General features: G+C 44.6%; 1 protein-coding gene across 5 annotated transcripts in view; it reads right to left on the bottom strand.

The window, feature by feature from the left end:
- Nucleotides 1-22,109, bottom strand: part of GRIN2A (glutamate ionotropic receptor NMDA type subunit 2A) — a 420,782-nt gene that overhangs the window by 38,986 nt on the left and 359,687 nt on the right. For all 5 annotated transcript variants that reach the window (XR_012061040.1, XM_072942222.1, XM_072942225.1 and 2 more), the window contains one exon: nucleotides 5,423-5,610. Coding sequence is in view for 4 of the 5 variants with exons in the window: in XM_072942222.1 (XP_072798323.1) it covers nucleotides 5,423-5,610 (188 nt within the window). In the remaining variant the exon portion in view is untranslated. The remainder of the gene's footprint in view (nucleotides 1-5,422; nucleotides 5,611-22,109) is intronic.

Raw genomic sequence — 22,109 nt, 5'->3', positions numbered from 1 at the left:
GGGAGAGTCCCAGCAGAAAGGGCTGAGTTGGTCACCCTAGAATACAATATTAATACAAGATGCACATGTCATATCCTTCAAATGTTCACATATGATATCTTTCCTATGTACCTAAATATAAGTGCAGTGGAATACACCACATAAATGGTTTATAGAAATACATGATGAATACATGTGTTTCATTTTATTTGCTCAACAAACTCAGACTAGACACCAGGGAGCAGTAATGTTTTTCTAAGTTTAAGAAGAAACTAACAACCATGAAACTGGAGCAAAATATAAAGAAGATTAAATGCTTCTCAGCACAAAATATATTACTTATAGCTAAGGTGATCTGGCCACTAGTGAACGAGATGTATCCCAGGAGCCTGGTTTAACAGAAAAATGGTCAGAACTGGAGTCAGACGAACTTGGTTCAATTTTTACCTCTAGAAGAAACAGTCTACACAGGGTGTGGTCCACAGACCAGCGGCATCAGCATCGCCTGGGAGCTTGTGAGAAGGGCAGCACCTCAGGCTCCCCGCCCCCAGACCTACTGAAACAGAATCTGCATTCTAACAAGATCACTAGTGATTCCTGCTCGTGTTCAGGTTTGAGAAGCTCTGCCGTAGCTCATGTAACCCAAATGAGCCTCATTTTCCTGCTCTGCCAAATGCACACAGGAAGATCTACTCCAGAATATCGTACGAAGAATTCCTAAGACCATTTGTGAGGTGTTTGGCATGGCACCTGACCACTGAGTATGGGCCGAAATCAATTGTTTCCTTCTATTTTCTCAGCATCACTTGCTTCTGAATAATATTATTATATAATCTTGTTCTCCGTAATATCTTTTTGCTGCCCTCTGTACATCAAAAGGGCTTTAACCTCTATGATCTTCCTTCTGTCTCTTCAAATCCCAGAAACACATAAAAAAATTTGCAAAATTCATGAGCTCGATGGGGACTAAGGGATCTCCTGTTCAACCTCCCCTTTGAAGCCAGAAATGCCATTGTTTTTTAAAGATCCCAGACTTACCCATTCTTTATCTACTCACTCAGCTGTCATCTTTTAGGTACCAGGGTGATACCAGGTACCCAGTAGTTATTTGCTGGCTGCTGGATAAGTTAATGAATGAGGGTCTGTGAACTCTGGCCCATTCTCAACTTTGTCGAAATCTTACGATTCTTATTTTCTTTATGACTTACTGTGTCCTTTCTTTCTTCTGTTGTAAAAAAAATGGTATATCTCACATTTCTCCTTGACCACTTGCTCCCCTATCCAAGACACCTAAGAATATATATATATATATATATACACAAATACACATATATATAATCTATATTAATTCATATATGTATGAATTATTACAAATGTGTTCATATTTTGAGATTAGATATTTTAATTTCATACTTTGCCAACCAACTAGATGGTAAGCTCCTTGAAGGAAGGAGGAAAAAGACCATGAGATCTCCTTCTTGAGACATCAGTGCCTAAGAATGTATGTTTCTCAGTGAATATTAGATATTGATGATCAATGCTGAAAAGTGCCTTTGAGTGTTGTTACTAAACTACTGAGAATGAAAGATCCCCATGCTGCACTCCATTATTTCAGAAAGGGCACAACAGTTAGGCAGAAAAAGGACAGTAAGATCTTATTGGGATTCTGTGTGTCTGTTAAAGGAGGTCAGGAGCCCTTTTCCTGGGGAAACGCCTGGCAGGCTTCACATAAGAGGTTCCCCCAATAACCAAACACTCCATTTAAAGGTTATATTTACATAGCTCATTAGGAAATTTTTTTATACTTTTGACACTCATTAGACTCATAATCGTCCACCAAAGCTACTCTATAACAAGAGATAAACACTCCATTCCAAAGGATGAATAATAATTAGGGACCGCTCAGCACTGTGCTCTTTCCAGGTCTAATTTTAGAGCATAATTAATCCTGCTGACGCTGTATAAGATGAGTGAAATATTTATGCAACTGTGTTAATTCATGTATTTACTCCTAGAGAGACATTCAGAATTGGACATGGCTTTCTGGGAAGATTATCTTGACGCCCCCTGGAGCAACGTCATTTTCTCCCCAATGCCTTTGCCTCCAGATGGTCTCTAACGATGGAGCTGCGAAGACACATTCCCAACCCAGACAGTCTGACCGGGAAAGCCATGAGCCAGGACAGAAAATATCTCTAAGACTCTAGATGCCCTGTGAGTATAAGGAAAACATCTTTGGCTTATTTGGATGTCTTTTTTTTTTTTTAATTTACCACAAAGAGGACATTTTCTGTTCAGCACTGTATTTCCATGACACTAACTTGACCATATTATCACCAACACAACACTAAATAAGCTATGTTGAATACTGGAGTGGTGGATGGACAACAATGATGAGGAGGCAGGTGGAGAGTGAGGTGGAGAAGGAGGGGAAAGAGGAGGCAGAGAAGAATGATAATGGTGGTGATCATCATGGTGCTGGTGATGATGAAGGTGGTGGTGATGATGACGGTGATGAAGGTGGTGGTGATGATGGTGGTGGTGATGATGATGGTGATGATGGTGGTGGTGCTGGTGATGGTGGTGCTGGTGATGATGGTGGTGGCGATGATGGTGGTGGTGATGGTGATGATGGTGGTGATGGTGATGGTGATGATGGTGGTGGTGATGATGGTGGTGCTGGTGATGATGATGGTGGTGGTGATGATGATGGTAACAGTTAGCATTTATTGAACCATTTCTATTCCCAGGTAGCTGTACTAAGTTAAGCTCTTTACATATAACCTCTCACTTTATCTTCACAACAACCTTATCAGGTAAATATTTCTGCATTCAACTGCAAATGAGTAAACTGAGGCTGAGAAAAATGACCCTTTTCATAGAAGCATTTGTAAATGGAACAATAGATATTATTCACATATACACTAAATTATTTCTTTCCAAAGGATCTATGCATCTTGAGCATCTAATTAGCCAACTTTGATAGACATCCTAGAGAATTAAGTGAAACAGGAGTCTTACATAATTGAGTTCCATCCAGAGTAAGGCCCCTTACGTAGAGACTTTGCCACTTTCTCATTAGGGGATTCGTAAGCTCACTGAGCTTCAGTTTCCTCCTCTGTAAAACGAGTAGCAGCAATATTTAACTTCACAAAGTTGTTATGAATAGCAAATTAAAGAACACATGTAATGCATCCGGCGTGTTGATTGGCATATCCTATTCCCTAAATATGTTACTATTTCATAATAGATGCTGTGAGAATGACAGCCATGGTAGGTAGGAGTAGAGTTACAACTGACTTCTTTGACAGCTACCCATCATATTTAGAAGTTTCCTGTCAAATGAGATACATCCTGATACCAACCGTTCATCTGTGTGTGTATTTATTCGTCCAGTCCTGCATTGATCAGCTGCCTGTTACGGTCAAGATTGTGGGGTGTTTACTGCTGGAGCAAGACTCTGGTTTGCTGAGTAGTTCTCCCCATGTGGAGGTGCTCAGGCAGCCTCCACGGGACAACTGGCCTCAGTGCATTGTGTAATTCCAAAACTCCTCCCGTGAGAGGTAGCGTAGACCTCCAGAGTATACTTTGGGCTTGGCCATAGGACTTGCTTTGGAGAGAAGGGTGTTAGCCGATGTGAATGTGGCAAAGAAGAGACTTGAACTCTGCATGTGTAGGCAGGTGTTTTTTTCTATGCCTCCAACAAAGCCAAGGAAAGGGCTTTTTCCAGCTAGCCACTGCCCCTTCGGCCTGAGACCCAGAACCAGCATGCGAGGAACAGAGACCACAGACATGATCCACAGGCTTGCAGCAGGGAGTGGAGCCACCGCAGCCCGAGACGGAGCTTCTCCACTCAATCTGCACTCCCACAAGCCGAAGAAATGCTTATTGTCCTCTGCCTCTAAGACTTCACAGCAATCGTTGACCACCACAGACACAAATCATGACCACACAGCAGAGAATATGGCTCTCGAGCTGAGTGAGGAGGGGACAGATGCCCTAAAGGGAATTCAAAGAATCAGCTACTCTTATTTGGGAGTTAAATATAAAGCACATGTAGATCTCGTGATGGTTCTGTGAGAAATCTAGGGTTTAATTCTGGGAGGAGAGAGGGTAAGGAATTATGCACTTTGTTCAAATCCACACCAAACATATGCACGAACCTCTGCCCATTCCGACTCTGTATTTGGCCAGAGTGGTTGCCAGACTGTCCTCTCCCAGCTCTAGATGGGCACGTTCTGTAACCATCTCTGATTATAGCCTCCAACCTTCTTAAAGGCAGCTTCTGCCCTAAGCCCTGGGGTTTTATACCTTATTTATACTCAAGTTTTCAGAGTTAACTTGCCATCTCTGCTGGCTTTGCTTTTCCTATCCCTGTGTCGGTAATTCACAGGGTAACTAACATGCCATTTGAGCTAGGACAGGATTCTAAAAACCATGTCATGGAGCAATGGGCTGTGGTGAGACCACCAACTATGAAGGACAGAAGAAAATGAATGCTGTTGGAGATCATCAGGCTACTTAATTGTACAGTTCCATAAATATGGTAATCCCACTAGACTGTCAGCCCTGTGAGGGCGGAAACAGTTTTTTTTTTCCCCACATGATAGGCAGTCGAGAGGTGGACTATAGTGGAAACCCATGGGATTTCTGCTCACAATTTCTTTTGTAGAGACTGCTTCTCCTTTGTTCCTCCGTAGGGTAATAATAGGAGCCGTTGTGTTAGAACAACATGGCCCCGCCCCTTATCCACTCCTGAAGGGTTCAGGAAAGAGCCCTTGACCCAAAATGCATCAGGAATCTTCCCTCTCGAATTTGAAATTTAGAATTTAGAAAATAGAGTTTGGGACTCAGAGCCTAGTTATGTAATGTCCTTGCTCTAGAGCAGAGTTTCCTTTTTTTTTTTTTTTTTTGTAACCTTTTTACTGCTAATGTTTGGAGTCAGAGAGTCCTGTGTTTTGAGATGTAGGGGGCTGTCCAGGGCACCGTAAGGTGTTTGCCTGACCTCTCCCCACTAGATGCCAGTATCAAACCAGCTTCCTTGTCATGATGATCAAATCTCCATACATAGCCAATTATCTCCTGCATCCCCCACGCCAGCCCCCCCAGTGAGAACCACTGCTCTAGAGAGAGGACCTATGAATTCCTGCTGTTGAGGCCCTAGGACTGCCCTGGTTCCTGTTTTTCCTGCTGAACCTATTTGCTCAACTCTTTCCTAAATTCACTGAGATAGACACTTCTGCATCCTTCTGATAAATTCCCTTTATTTAGTTATCTGTAATTGGTTTCCATCACAAGCAACCTAAAGAATCATGGTGTCATGTGATCGGCACTCAATAAACACTCTTAGTGAGCAAACTCATCACCCAAAGGTCCATTAGGAAACGGAGACAGTGTGAGGGTCTCAGGTCTCCAGAAGGAAGGGGGCCCACCAAGGTCTTACCATCACCAACAAACTGGAGCAGGGCCAAGTCAATCTGCCGCTTCCAAGGGGAACCCTTCTGGAGGGCAATTCCGTAACCGGTGGTGGCAAAGATGTACCCACTCCCAATGGTCACCAGCTTGCAGCCTTCGTCCCTCCCGGCCTTGTAATTCAAGACCGCAGCGTCATAGATGAACGCGTCCAGTTTCCTGCAACGACAAGAAACCAAGGAGTCACGGGGATGGTGAGCGAGGTACGATCTTGAGGCCCAGCTCCCGAGGCCTGTTCCAACATCACGCACTTTCTTTCACACAGGAGATGATGACTCATGACGGCTCCATCCCATCATCATAAAAGGATCTATTTTTAATGAGGAGATAAAAGCCAGGACCTTTTCTCTCCGAGTTACAAGAGGCAGCTAAATAAAGACAGGAAGAATCCTTATGCCCAAGTGAGTAAACAGTTGAGTCTGCTGGTTTGCTAAGTGTCTGCCCTTAGCACGCCCAACAGTGGAGAACAGTGGCCTATTTAGAAAGGTTTGCATCCGAACAAAATAAACCATTAAGGGACAGGAGAACTTGGCGGTTGCATGCGGGAAACGGAGAGAGACTAAATAGGAATAATATCTCTCCCCGCCCAAAGGAACGTGTTTACTATTTTTTGTATCACAAGAATTATTATGTAATAATCTTTAGAAACCCAATTCATGTAGAAAATATTAAGACTACAATTAAAATTAAATTGCCTGTCATTCCATAACTCAGAGGCAATCTCTGTTAACATATTTGTGAATGACCTTCCAAATTTTGTGTGTGTGTGTGTGTGTGTGCAGACACACACACACATCTTCTAAAAGAGGGGTTGGTAAGTTTTTCTGTAGAGACAAGGTAATAAATAGTTTAGGCTTTGCGGGCTAGCTATAGTCTTCATTGCAACTACTCAATTTTGCTATCGTAGCATGTTATAGGTTGAACCATTTCCTCAAAATTCATATATTGAAGCCGTAACCCCCAGTGTCTCCAAATACGATCTTATTTGGCGATAGCGTCATTGCAAATGCAATTAGTTAGGATGAGGTCATCCTGGAGTACAGTGGGCTCCTAATCCAATATGATCAGGGTCCTTAGAAAAAGGAGAAATTTGGACCCAGACATGCACACAGGAAGAAGGCCGTGCGAAGGCTGGAGTTACGCCGCCACAAACCTACGATCTATCAGGAGAGGCTGGGGACAGACCCCTCCCACGTGCCTCAAAGGGAGCACGGCCCGGCTGACACTTTGATCTCGGACGTCCAGCCTTGAGACGTATGAGACAAAAACCCGCCTGTTGTCTAAGCCTCCTGCTCTGTGATGCTTTGTCACTTAGCCCTAGGAAACTAATAGCCAGCATGAAAGCAGCCATAGATAACACATCAGTGAATGGATTCAACTCTGTTCTAATAAAAGGTTATTTACAAAAACTGGTTGGCCCATGGGACATAGTTTGCAACCCTTGTTCCAACTCCCGCCAAAATAATTATTCCATGCAAACCATTTCACCAATGGCATTCTTTTCTCATTTCACCCCACACATAGGGCACATATTTCTATGTCAGTAAACAGACTATTTAAAATTTTTTGGTACATTTATTTTTATTGAGGTATAACTTATATGGAATAAAGTGCTAGATTCATGTTTACACATACATGTATATCCTTAAAATCACCAAGCATGTCAAGGCAGAAAGCATCAGTCATCTCAGAAGTCCTGTTTACCGTCCCCCACCCCCCCCAAGTCAGCACCTTCGAAAAGGCAAGCATCCAGTAATCCCCTCAAAGGCATGGCTGAGCTTAGGTCACGGCCTACATCCTCATGAGTGGGCATGTATGTTGTTTCCAAGTCTTAAAGCTATTTAACAAGGCTGAAATGATCACCTTTGTATGCAGAGATGGATGTCCCAACTCCGAAGTAGGTAAGAAAACTAAATCAGAGAGTTCTCAACTTCCCGACTCTTTTTCAACTTTACTGCCCTTCTCTTCTTAACAGGAGAACATAAAACAGTGAAGCAAAGAAAAATAAAAGTGGCAGGGAGAGGATGTAAAATGCTGCATCCTTTCAGAGACAGCTGCTGAAGGGCTCCCCATGGGAACAAAACTATTTGGAAGGTTTATGGCTGTGTTCTTCATTTTAATTCTCTGTTTCTGTGATGGTTAGAGATGAGGCAGGAAGACAAGGCTGGTCTCGCCAACGGGAAGACTCTGAGGCTTTGATCTCAAGGCTGTAGGGTGGGAGACTTGATTTTATGCTCTGAGAGTATCAAAAGGGGGTCAGATAATCCGAGGGGAAGAGAGGGAAAAACCGGGCGTTGTCAAGGGTGATGGCGAACACAGCTGACAAACCAAGAGGAAACAGCCTCTCTGCACAGCCAGCGGCAGAGAGCTGTGGACGTCTGGGATGGGGAACTCGGAAAGGTAGGTTTGTGTATGACGGCAGTAGGGCAGGTGACAGGGGCAGTGGAGGAGCAGGTGGAAGGGATGTGAGTTCTAGTCTCCATCCGGACTGTGGCGCCACCTTGGGAAAGTCACTTCCTTCTTTTGGGCTGCTGGCTTCCATCTGTGAGATGAGGTGGTCACTGTGGCCCTGCTGACCTGCCATAGCCTGCAATTGTCAAGCCAACAGTCACCTTCGGTCACTCTCAGCAGGGAAACTGAGACTCCAGATAACGTGCCTCCTGAGGACTTCAGGCCATGGGTAGTATTTGTCCTCTTAATGAAGCTGGGATGCTTACAGTGGCAATACTTCCCGTTGCCATGGAGATGCCAAGAACCTGAGTCTTATTAAAAGTTTCTGAGACTCACCCAACTCTCTTCTCTCAACTCCTCAAAAAAACAAACATAAATACATACACAGGTGCATACAGGGCATTTGAATGCTAAGGCTGTCTGTTGGTATTCATGGGGGGGGACCTTTTCCCCATCCCATTAACCCACTGCACGCTGACGCATTTCTGGGACAGAAATCTGAAACTGTACCTGGCAACCATACGAGAGTTGTCCAACCGCAATTTAAATTCGTATTTTATGGACAGGCACAGATTTCTGCAAAGCATCACCATATTTCATGACAAATCTTCAGTAGAGCAAAATAAAATACAGCCAGATTTGCCCAAAGGAAAAAGGGACGTTTTCTCAGAAAACAGAAGTTTGCAAAAGCAAGATGCCATCAAGCCTGAGGGAGGACAATTGCCAAAGACACAACTGATTCATTCTGAGCAAAGCAATTACACGGTGGTGTGCCTGGGTGGGCTGGTGTCTGTGCCCTTCGGTGGGTCTGACCACGAAGACTCCCTGTGGTCTTGGGGCCTCGTCAGAACCAAAGTGAGAACAGCATATGAAAGAAACCACAGAACCAGGTAATCTCGATTTCTCTCCCTCATTGATGATTCTAGAGCTCTGGGATCTAAATGCAATGGTCACAGATACCTGCTTGTTTAAAGACATCCCTCTGACATACACGGCCATTGTCTGCACAGGGCTGGACAAAGGGCACAGCATTGTACATACATTGTCCCATCAGGGCCTCACAAATGCCCAGCAGGGAGATTTACCATCATTATTACCATTATTTTCCTAGGTTGTCAATGAGCAGGTGAGGTTCTGAGGGGCCAAAGCAGCCTGAACCCACCTACGATATTTACGAACTCCCTGTTACAGACCCTCTACGGCAGCATTGTCTGGTAGAACTTTCTGCAGTGATGGAAATAAACCCTGTACCTGTGCTGATACAGCTCTCTAGCACTTGAAGTGCCTTTAGCCCGAGTGAGGAACTGGGTTTTTAATTTTATTTCATTTCATGAATTTAGATTCTGGCGTAAATGGGCACGCGCGGCCGACGGCTACTGACGTGGACGGCGTGGCTCCAGGTGGGCAGGGGGAGGCTACGGGAGGGGGGCCCTGGGCCCTCCTTGCTCCGACACAAAGACCTCTGCTTTTGATCTCTTTCCAGCTGCAGGGAAATGTTCCCTGCTGTTAAAAAGAAAAGATGTAAAATGCGCTGACGTCCTCAAGAGTGGGCTGACGTGGTCGAAGACTTTGAACAAGGCCCCTGTAGTCTGGAGCCTCATTCTTCTCTCTGCAAAGTGGGGCCGACATTATCTGCCCTTTGAGGGCTGTTGGGAACAAAGTGATGTTACACAAGCAGAATGTGTGTGCAGTGGCTGGCGCTCAAATGCTCGAGACACACAGATGTATTCCATCGAACTCAGATTTTATAGCAAAGGGGCTCGCAACGTTTACGCCTTCTCTGGGGCAAATGAAGGCCTGAATACTTTCCATGCACGATCTCATTTCCTTTACCCCTTCCAGCTGAGCAAAGCTGGATGGATTACTGCTGTCCGCACAGCAGGAGGGAACGAAGGCGCTGAGAGGTAAAGCGACAACACAGCTGGCCAGTTTATGAACGTGTCAGAGCAGCATTTGGGCTTAACACAGCCTGATGAGAAAGGCCACGGACATAACCACTGTGACAGCGTGGCCCATTAGATCTGTGGGCTGAATAGCAGCAGCTCTGTTACTTATGCAGTTCGGACTGGGGAGTCCGGCTGTAAATGAAGCCTGGTGCTACGGGAAAAAAAAGGAAGGGTTTTAAGAGATTTGGTGGGTTGTTCAGTTTCATCTCTCTCTTTCCCAGTGGATGCACAGTCATGTCAGGTCTGGAGTCACCTCCACAGAAAGCATCTCTTGCCCCCCACACACCCCATCTCTGTCCCTGGGGAGACGTCTAGGTGTAGATAGCCAGGGTTTCTTGTTGAGGGTAGAGGATCAGAAAGAGGAAAAGGCCACCTGAAGCCCAATTTAGACCAAAAGCATGTGGGGGACTGGAGCTGTGACGTGGGAGACAGTGATGGATTAGGCTGCAGCGGGGTAATTGGCAGCACTGGGTTTGGAGCAAGGTGGAGATTAAAGCTAGCACTGGAGGAAACAGGCCCTCAGAACTCGGAGCAGTCAGCTGGACGCTTGAGGGCTCACAGGCAAGGGGTGTGGGGAAGGTGCTCTGCTTGGTGTTTCCTTCTGCTTTTCAAGAGGAAGTCGTCTGCGTCCCTGCCTTCCCAGCTCTGCCTGGTTGCATGGCTGTCACCCATTAAGTGCTTCTCCTACTGGGTGGAGAAGGCTCAAAGATCCGTCTGAGAACCATGATGGGGACAGGGCCCCTCCCTGGCCCACCTCTCTGCCCTACTCCCTACAGAAGGCTGAGCTCTTCCCCAGACATTTGTGACAAATGAAGCAACACCTCGGCTCCCCAGGGTGAGGACTGGCCCAGAACAGCAGCCCCACACGAACGCCGTGCTGTGCTGGCCGTGCGACGCGCCCACCCCCAGGCATCACAGAGGCTGTGTGGGTGCTGTCGCCCCTTCCCTGTCACCAGTAGTCCTCAAGGAAAGCAAATGACTAAAAATGACAGCAAGTCAGAATGAGAGGGGGAAATCAGACCTCCTCTCTGCAAATCTGCACAGAAGTAGAGGAAGGAGGAAGGTCACATGTGCCCCACGTTGCTTTAACCTGGTGGCTTCCTGCCAGATTTTTCGACAGCTTTGAAGAGCTGCTACAGCTTCCCCAAGTGTGTAGCTCTGACCCTGTTCCTTGCATTGGTCCTTCTTATACCTACAGGGTGGCCTGAATGTTTGCTCCTGGCCCCAAGACTGTCTGCTGGCCAAGCTGATTCCTTCTACAAAAGGTAAGGCTATGGCCCCTAGTCAAGGCGCAGTCCCTCTGGGGAAAGGGGACTCATATTGTCAAGTGACTTGACATTTCTTAATCAAAAGTTTCCGGTTTTAGCTCATCATCTCCTTATGCGTGTTTTCAGATGCTCTCTGGGGGGTCTCAGCACATTTAAAGGCTAATTATATAGTTAAAGTTAATTATTCATTCATTAACATTCAAGAGGCCTTTAACTAGACATTGACTTCTTCTGACGAATTAATGAAACCGGAACGTGTGTGTGTATGTGAGCTATGTGTCTGTGTGTTTTGGAGGTCTAGTCTGAAGCGTTACTGAAAATTAAGCATCTCTTTGATGATAACTGGATGCATTTTTTTAGGGCACATCAAAGCCTTGCTAGGAAGAGAAGCATGTCAGCCAGGGATTTAGGCCAGTCAGCATGTCTGGGCAACTGTGGAGCCATGGATGCGGTTCACTCCCACCTCTGCCAGTTCTGTGAATGAGACCCCATCATGGGACCTCTCTGAGCCTCGGTTTTCTCATCTGTCAAGTGGGGAAACAACAGCTCTTTCACAGGGCTGGCTGTTGTGTGGATGAAAACAGGAGTGAAGGCGTTTAGGAAATTACATATCCTCCTGCAAATTCAGGAGGCTGTTGAGGTAGTGATGACGTCACTGTGTGGAGAAGCGGTACCCAGGCACAGGGCTGCTGGTGGGTGAAGGGCATTCACGGGCCCAGAAAGCGGTACCTCTGACGCATGAAGGTGTCGGCTTGGGCAAGAGACACTCAATACATACAGAGACCACACCTGCCGTCAGCACGGTTTGGTCTAAAACAGGCTTTAGAAAAGTAGCCTAGACTCACATTTTGACTCTGAGTTTGCGAATACAAACTTTCAAGTCAGAATTATACCAACACTGAGACATTTTCACTAAGGAAGCATTTTTCAGAGCAAACTCCATTAAGCTAATTTAATTCCTAGATCAGTATCTCGCCTAGCATAGTTGAATTGTTTCCAATTTTTTTTTTTTTTTGGAAACGATTTTCACTGGGATCAATTCTTTTGTGTTGAAATTTCATAGGGATTTGATTCATTGACCATAATAAATTTTACTAATTTATAACTTCTGCCATTGTGGGTTTTCTTTTGTGGGTGTGATTGGGACCAAGTCCAATTCTCCGGGATCAAAATTGTGCAGAGATCTGAAATTGGCCAAGAAGATTCAAGTCATCTGTGGGTTTGTCGTCAATAACAAATTTCACCCTGTGTGCTTTTCGCTGTTGTCAGTTTAATTTGTGTTGATTAATTCTTCCAGTAATATTCACTGTGAATTGGGTAAAAAAGACGGATGGTGAATATTGGATTTTTCTTTTAACTGAGCGATCTTGTAAGCCAGAGGCAGAGAAAGGCAGAGAAGGAGGGAGGGAAACAATACAGATGGAAGCATGCACCAGGGAAAACAGGAAGACAGGGAGAAAGAAAGGCAAGAGCAAGAAAGAGAGAGGGAGGGAAAGAGACAGAGAAGGAGAAAGAGGCAGTAAGACACAGAGGGAGATGGACTTATCCGAAGAGACTAAGAGACAAAGAGGGAGGGAGAGATGGCAGAGGGAGGGGAGGGAGGAAGGAAGAGAAACGAGGGCAGACAGCAGAGGTGAGGTGCACACAGTCGACTAACAACCTCAAACACAGGGGAAGGTTAAAACAACACAGCAAAGGCCCACTTTGTTCCCGTTAAATTTAACATTGGAGCCAGCCTTGTCCAAGTTGTCAAAAGGTCACGGAACGCCATCATTTAATTTTTCAGAAGAGAAAACCGAAGCCCAGAGGTCCCTGCCCAAGGTGTGCCGCGGCGTCCCTGTTTCTGGATCAGTCCTCCTGCCAAGGCAGTGCGCCCCCGGGGCAGCCCTGCAGGGCTCCTCCAAGCTGAGCGCAGGTTTTCAGGCGGGATGCGGGGTCAGAGGAGCAGGACTGCGGGGCGCTGGGTAGGTCTGCGCACACAGCTAAGCTCTGACTTCCCCGCCTGGCCCGCAGGAACACCACCTCTCCCATGTGGCTGTGCCCTAGTTGAATGAAGCGTGAGCTACAGCTTCACCTGGTGGCTTAAGGAGCGCTATGCAAACGCTGCTCTTTCCTCTTGCTACCGCTCACGTCCTGACACAGGAAAAGCATTGATTCCTTCTGAAATGTAAATCTTTTATGCAGGTTCCTGGTAGGTACTCTTCAAGGGCTGGGATCAGAGTCAACCATTCTACTGCAAATTCCATGATGCACAGCATATTATTAAAAAAATGCTCTCAGTACAGAGAATGTTTTGTTTGTTCAGACTGTTCCTGAATGTCTACTATGTGCCAGACACTGTGCTCTTCGCCTGCGCATCTCATTTAATCCTTACCATGGTTCCTGAGCACAAGTTCCTAAGTTATCATTCCCAAGTGAAGGAATCATAATTAGCATCATTTTATAAACAAAATCACTGAGGGCCAAGAGATTAATGAACCTAAGGTCCCATGGCTGAATGTTAGTAGAGAGGGAATTCGAATGCAGGATGCTCAGCTTTTAAGCAGCACAGCACACTTCTGGTAGTGCTCATGATGTGGCCGAACTTGTCACACACCAGGGCTGACAGACAGGGACGCTCAAAGGCCAGGAAATATATGGAAGTGAAAGAGAAAATGGGAAAAGAATCAATATTTAAGGAAATTCGATTTTGTGTCTGATACAGTGCCAGGGACTTTCCTTAAATCAATACATTTAATTCTCAAATGAATTCTGGAAGACAAGGGTTTTAAAGACGTGGGAAACAGGCTTCAGAGAGGTTAATTTGCCAAAGGTCACACAGCTGGTGGTCATCAGAGCCAGAATATGAAGCTGGGTAGTTCTCAATCCAGAGTCTATGCTCCACACCATGAGCTCATTGAGAAAATCACTCACTCACTCAGCTGAATAAGACTAACCTTTCTTGGAAGCTACAAACACTATGACCCAGAAATTCTACTTCTTGAGGTCATTCCTACAGAACTACTTGCGTAAGGGCAGAGAGGACTCATCACAGAGCTTTAACATGGCCATCTTACTAAAAGTCCCCTGGAGGGAAACAGTTTAATCAACTGTGATGTATGCAAACCATGGAATTCTTTCCAGCCATCAAAGAGAATGAAGGCAAAAGACAGCTACACATATGGAAGGCTCTTCAAAATTATTATTAATTGAAAACAAAGCTGTGAATTACTGCGTAGAGTTTGACAGCATCCCACAGAATAAAATTTTATAATTATGTGTGAATACATAAATACATCCAACAAAGGTCTAGGAGAAATGGCATGTATATCAAACAGATAATAGTGCTTACCTGGTAGGGGTGGGGGTGACTTGACACTGGGACATGGTCAAATGGGTGCTTATATATTTGCATTTTTTACAGTAAGAAAATATTTTTTAATGAGAAGCAACACAGCATGGTGGGTAAGAGCACAGATGTCAGATGTCAGTTCAAATCCCAGCTCTGAAACTTACCAGCACGTGCCTGGTAAGTGACTGAACCTCTGCATGACTGTGGAGATGAGCAAAATTTGCCACCCCAAATTGTGTCTCTTTGGCACAAGGATTAATTAAGGCTGATTATTTTTAAGAAATAGAGAAGTCTCAGGAAGCCTTTCTTTTTACCTCCTCCTTAGCTGCCCAAAGAATTGAGATGAAGGGCCTGTTCCTAGAACGGAGCCACCACCAGACATACCTGCAAAGAATGCGGGCTAAGTGCGCTGGGGGAACTCAGCAGGGCCCAGACGTCAGAGTCCGCTCTGTGTCCTCTTGCCTCTATTAGGCCCAGCAAACATTTTATTTACCAAACATTTGCTTTTCCATCTCCATGTCAATGGACACCCATCCCTTTGTAGTCCCAAACCCCCACCCTCAACATTCTCCTTTGTTTTTAGCTGAAGACGGTATTGGAAGTGAGCGTCTGGCCATCTTGGTGAGCTACTCAGTTTTCCCGGGTCTCTCCTGTGGATACACGTTACTAAAGTTTTGTTGGCTTTTCTCCTGTCAACGTAATTATCAGAACAGCCAGAAGAATCTGGAAGAGGAGAGGGAGATTCCTTCCCCCACAACAACAGTTTCTCTGTGTGCACGGTGGTGATGCTGGACATGCAACCTCACAGGGCGGTTGTGAAAAGTAAACGAAAAATCATAGCTAAAGTGCTTATGACAGTGTCTGGCACAGAGTGAGAGGCAGGGACGGAGAAGGCACAGGAAGCCAGCCGGCATAATGATCGCATCGCCCGATGGTGGGCGTTCACACACAAGAACCCGTGTCTCATTCGAGTGCACCGAGCCTCTGGGTGAAATGCAAGGTCACCCGCCACATGCAGCACACGCTCGGATGGGGCGCTGGGCAGTGAGGCCTCTCCCCCAGACCCCAGACCCTGGAGGAGAACTGCGGTGCTCACACTGGACATCTGTCAGAAACCGGTGTTGGGAAAACCACACTACAGCCTCGGTGAGTGTGGTGGGTTGAATAGTGTCTCCCCCAAAATTCACATCTGCCCGGAACCTCAGTCTGTAATCTTATTTAGAAACTGGGTCTTTGAAGATGTAATTAGTCAAGGATCTCAAGATGAAATCATCCTGGATTTAGGTGGGCATTAAATCCCATAACTTAAAAGAAGAGGAGACACACAGGAAACAAGATCACACAGAGACAGAGATAGAGGTGCGAATGATGCCGCCACAAGCCAAGAGCCCCCAGAAGCAGATGGAGCCAAGGACAGCTCTCCCCTAGATCCTTCGAGGGGAGCCTGGCCCTGCTGACACCTCGCTTTTAGACTTCTGCCTGCAGAACTATTTCAGTTCCCCAAGTTCGCAGTAATATGTTACGGAGGCCCTCGGGAACTACTGCAGTGGGAAACCCGAGGTGCGCGACCAAGTTCTTAGCACTCCTCCACCTGCCTTTCCCTCCATGGACGGAGGCTGGACTTGCCAGGGCAGAGGCTGCAGTTTAGGTGCCAAGCACTCTCCATGGCGGGTGAACAGCATCTCCCAACCTACGCTGGGACCTTCCACAGCCTGAGCTAGCCCGGCTCCAGGAAAACTCCTTCCTGCCCCACTGCTGCTACAGCAAGAGAACACACAGGCGGACGCTCTAATTCTGAGACCATTTTAGCACCCTGGCCGGTGGGAACCAGTTTACAGCTTTCAAGTGGAGACGAAGGAAGCACACAGCTGAGGTTTTCCAGATCCGAGCTGCTGACAGGCAGGAGCACCAGCCTCCCCGGGTCTCATCCCCCTGCCTCATAGCAAAGGTGTCCAGCCCTTCTCAGCATCATTCACTCGTCAGGACAAGCAGAAAGTTAGACTCCACGGGTAGAAAGAGATGCTAGGCGGAGTCTGAACGCCAGCTCTGTCGCCACTTAACCTCTGGGCAAATGGCTTCTGCTCCTTGAGCCTCAGTTTCGTCTTCTGTCAAGTGGAGAGAGTGCCTATTTAGCAGAGTTGAATCAGAATGAAACCAGATCATATACTTGAAGTCCTGGTGTGAGCTGCAATCAGTAAGAAGAGGCGATTTCTAAGGAGATGGAATCTACCAGGAGGCTCCCGCTTGTTCACAGCACCGCCCAGGAAGGATTCCCTAACCATGTGCATCCCCATAGAAGGAATACACCCCTTTTTTTGGTTTGTTTTCCTCTGTGAGTTCATTTCTTTCCTCCATCTCAATGGAAGGAGAAATATTGTCCCCTTTGAAAAGCAGCATTAAGACTTTCAAAGGAAAAAGAGACATTATAAAGTATGAACAAAATTAGCTCTTGGCTTTGTGTAACAGTGTGTAATTAGAAACAGGTTAATGGTGCACTGCTATGGGAATGTTCATACTCAGTATTTTAAGCTGTGACTCAAAGCACGGGTTCTGGAGCAAGCGCGGCCTCCGATAAACTATGTAATCTCTCTGTACCTGTTTCCTCGACTGTCAATGCAAATCGTGGCAATCATTGTCTCACAGGGTTGTTACAAGGTTTAAAGAAGATAATGCAGCCAAGACATTCAGAACAGTCCCTGGCACATAGGTAAGCTCTTAATAAATGGTACCAGATAGAAATACCTCCCTTAGTTCCCAGAACAATTCAGGCGGATTATTCAAACTGCAGCAGAATAATGTTTAAACATATGGATAAAGCAATTTGAGTGAATTGAATTCAGAGATGGAATAGTAGGTAAGGCCTTAGGGAAAGTCACAAAGCAGACAGTCAGGCCATAAGCTCTCCGCAGTTGCTAATGGAAGATCATAAATTAAGCTCTGAATTACGTAGAAGCCCCAGCAAAAACAACATGACGAGCAGGTACAGGACTTGTCCACAGGATACAAGCGTGCCTTACAGTGAAGAAGAACAGTGCTCTTTGTGGCACAAAGTCTGAGGCCTGAAGTAGGATGGTGTTCTCAACAAATTGGCATAGTAATGGTGTCTGCAAGCTTTCTGAAATAGCTGTTTCCTGCAAAGGCCCTCCAACACCAGACAAGGAGGTATGATGTAAATACCCAGCAGGAAAAGTTAAATTAATTAATCTTCCTCTAGCGCAGGGAAGTGTCATCTAGCTAAGTGTGATAATCGTCCAGCAAAACTGAATAGATTTAACCGAAAGAAACAGAACGTATTTGCACACATGCTGATTCAATGTGTATAAACTATAAATGTGTCCATGTGGACAAATACCCAAAGGAAATGCAGGAAGAATTGAAGAATTACACTGGAAAGACACTTTTTTTCTTTTCTGATTATTGTAAGTAATACTTTTGTGGAAGAAAATGTGTTAAGTATAAAAGGGTAGAAAGAAGCCCAGCGTTCTAACCATCGAGCAGGATCCATGGTAACATTTGATGTTTTGCATTTCAGTCTCCTTTCTTCCTCTCTCTCTTCTCTCTTCATCTCTGAGTTTACAGAATTGGGATCCCATTTTACTCAACTTTTCCCCTCATTTTTTTTCTGTTTTTAATACTTTACGGGTGACCTTGAAAATCCATTCATATAGTTTTAATAGAGTTTAACAAAAAATAATTTCAAGCACAAAAAAAAGATGTCTCTATTTTCTTGAGTTTTTATTAAGAGTAAAATTCCTGACTCTCTGATGTGGTAGCAATTATTTTTGAGCTTTATTTGCAGTGTGGGGGTGGATCTCAGAAACCAGGTCATTGTCGATCTGATTTTCTCTGGAGACAATGCTATCCTATTTAAGAGAACAGCTCACTGAACCCCGAGGTCTACGCCTGCTTTCGAACTCAGCAGCTAGAAGTGAACCCTCTGAGTGGGATTCTGCTTGACTGATAAAATATAGCTAATAAAACCTGCTCAAATGGCATCCTTGAAAGAACTTGCTGTGCATGGCAACTCAGCATCAGTGAGGATCCTCATGCTTTCCTGGTCCACCTTTGTCTTAGCAATTTCAACTTCCCTGGACCAGTTTCTTTTGAGGATCTTACCAACTCGCAGATTGTCAGTTGATAAATATGTATTATATAGCATATATATATTATGTGCAATGTTAAATGTATATATTGTAAGGAAGCAAAACTTGCCACCCCCAAATATCTCTTGGCATGCTAATTATTTCAAGCTGAAAACAATCAAGGCCCAAAAGACTCAGGAAGAAACTTTGACCTTCCTCCTAACTGCCTAAAAGAATTTAGATTGAGGACGTCTTCTGAGATGCAAGCCTGACTCTTAATGGTCAATAATTCTATAATGTTAAGTACTTAGTAAAATAGCTTGTTGGGTAATTAGTTAACTTTGTGGAGTCTTAGGTTCTTCATCTCTTAAAGTACCCAGCTCATAGGAGTAACAGTAACCAGCTCATAGGGGTAACAGTACCCAGCTCATATGAGTAACAGTAACCAGCCCATAGGGGTAAGAGTACCCAGCTCATAGGGATATTTTCTGAAGATCAAATGAGACTATGCATGTGAAGTGCTTGGGGCTGCATCTCACAGATTGTTCGGTTTAAATCAACGCAAAGATGATACAGAAATAAGATAATGTTGTCCCAAAGACATACCCAACTTAACACACCCAAACCCAAACTTACGTTCCTCTACTCCACTGCTCAGTCTGTGCTTTTCCTCCCCCAGGTCCTGTCCACTCCAGGCAGAACAGCAGCTCTCAATATTCAATGAATTAACCCCTCAAAGCCTTATAATTGCCTGTATCTGAATCATGGGAACTGCTAATACAACAGGAACTCCGTGACAGGGGTTGGATGCTCCCCTTTTCTATGAAGACAGTTCTGACACTCGCCAATTGATGTGACCACACCCCTCCTTTTATTTTCACAGGCACATCAGTGAGTGCAGTACGAGCCTTGCTGACAAATGCCTAGTGGCAAAAGGCAACCCTCCCTTCCAATTCTTCTCCCAAACGACTCAGTGTAAGGGAAGCCAAAAGATGCCTGTTTCCCAACACTGTTCGGCTGGAAATGAAATCAGACAGGGGAATGGGAGAAAGCTGAAGGCTGAAGACCGATGCTTCTAAAGAAAATTGGAACTTTTCATAAATTGATATAAACATAATTGTACATGAAAATCAGTTAAAACAAAACAACAAAAAAAGTATAAACCATCCCACTATGTCTTCAAATATTAGGCTCCTTGGAGTCCGAGGAACACTGAGGGTTTAATTGAAATCTGGCTTAAGTGCTCTGCTTACAGTTTTGCCCACTTGTCAAAACTGCTTGGGGAACATCAGCTTCTGATGACAGAACATTTATAAACCTAAATCCGTCTCCACGCATTTCAGATACAGTCCCTTCTTCTAAAGCAGATGTTTTGGAAATTTGATTCGTGTACATCAGAATCACCTGAAGAGCTTGTTAAAGCATGCAGATTCCCGGGTCCTTGCCCTGGAGATGCTGGTTCTGTTGGCTCAGTGGGGCTCAGGAAGCCACAATGGTATTAGTACCCCCACTGATTCAGACTTAGGCTACGCTTTGAGAGACATTGGTCTAGAAACCTAGGGTCACTAACTGTCCATCCACCTTTGGTTCAGGGGAGCCCCATGCGTCATGACAGATCTACTCCTGAAAAAAATCCTATTTCTGTTTGCACATCAAATTCTGTATTCTCACTGACTTACCTGACATTTTCTGGGATGCTTTATCTCCATTTATTATGAATTTCAATAAACAATGATACTTGACAACTTAGTTTCAAATGACACTTAACAACTTAGTTTCAAGTTCCTGTGTCCTTAAGCTCTTAAGTGATTAAGGACCCTGAAGATAAGCTACACATCCAGACTGGTTGGTCTACTCTTTATATGCATAATGTGTTTATGATGTATCAAAATCACTTGGAGCAGGAGAAGGCTTGTTAAAATGCAAACTCACAGGCTCCATCACTATAGAGAAGGTCTTGTGTTGGGTCCAGAAACTTGCGTTTTAACAAGCAATCATGTGATTCATGCACAGTTGGTCCACTGGCCAGGCTTGGAGACACCCAGCTTGGGACAGTTATTCTAAATCACAAAAATAACAGCGATTTATAAGTGTGGTTTGTCTGGATTTTGGAAAGTTCTAAATACATGTTCAGTTGTTTGAGACAAATTAAAGAATCTCAGAATTATTTCAGAGATTGAATAATCCAGCCCTTTCACTTGTTATATGGGGAAACTGAGGCTCAGAGAGGTGACGTGACTTGTCCAAGGCCACGGCTAGCTAACGATAGAGCCCAGTCTCCAACGAGCTGGTATTCTCATTCAACCATAATCCAAAGTCCCTCTTGTGTTCCAGACTCTTCCAGGAAGCTACAAGCCATAAAGAAGCCTCCCCATTTCACCGACCCTGGTGTATATGCACACGTCTTCACTAAGCCACAGATGTCAGTGAGAATTGTGGGTGGCGGGGCGTGACCCAGCAGTTACAAGCTCCGGGTTTTCTAAGCCAAGTCTCACTGGATTTAAGGGTATAGGGAAAATCGTTAAAGGGAATGTCCTGAAATTCAATAATTCAGAAGCACATGGGGCACCTCCCTCTACCTTCTAGAGAGAGAGAAGCTTCTAGAGACGCTGTGCATGGTGAAGGCGGGGAATGGCTATTTTTTAAAGCTGCAGTTTATTTTATTGTTATTCCTTAAACAGTGTATCCTGTTCCTATTTTCTCTTGTAAAATTATTTCATAATATGCTTCACATTTTAAAGTAATGTATTTCATCACGAAATGAGATGTGAGAGGGAAAAGGCCACTAAGTGTGGGGAAGGAGATACTTGAAAGAGCCGCCCTGTAGTATGATGGTGAGCAGATGTGATCAACACAGAGTTTGTCAGATGTGGGTGCAGATTAGTAGTGGCAGTTCTTAAACTTTGATTCTTCTACTTACATGAGGAGTTCGAGTCACATCTCACACTCACCACAAAGAAAAGTTCTAAACATTAAAAGTGCAACCAAAATAGAAGGAAAATAGGAGAAAATTATTTTGTAACCTAAGTGAAAAGGCTTTTTGCATTCCTACTCAAAATAGAAGCCATAAATAAAGACTGATAAATGTGACTATAAAAATATATAAATCTCCAGGGGAAAAAATATCTGCAAGCTCAAATGACAACAGAACAAATAAAAAAACTGGGAAAAATATTTGTAATCATGCCAATAGTAAAGGGATCATTTCTCTCATAGATAGGTTAATAAGAAAAGACCATCAAACCAACAGAAAAAAATAATGAACATTTTCAAAAGAGAGATTGCAGGGGGAGGCTATAGCTCAAGTGGTAGAGCGCATGCTTAGCATGCACAAGGTCCTGGGTTCAATCCCCAGTACCTCCTCTGAATAGAAATAAATAGATAAATCTAATCACCTCCTCCTCATTAAAAAAAATGAACAACAAAGAAAGCAAAATAAAGCAGCAACATTTACTTATTAAAAAGAAAAGGACTTGCAGAAGGCTTTTATTTACATGTGGTAAAAATGTACTGATAATAAGAATGGGGCAAATTAAAATAGATTTGGGCAAATGTCTTACCTATTACTTTAAAATTTTAG

The sequence above is a fragment of the Vicugna pacos genome, chromosome 18, assembly GCF_048564905.1.
Source record: "Vicugna pacos chromosome 18, VicPac4, whole genome shotgun sequence".
In the NCBI taxonomy this organism is placed as follows: domain Eukaryota; kingdom Metazoa; phylum Chordata; class Mammalia; order Artiodactyla; family Camelidae; genus Vicugna; species Vicugna pacos.
Note: the sequence above shows the minus strand (reverse complement) of the source record. Positions and strands in the feature narration are given on the sequence as shown.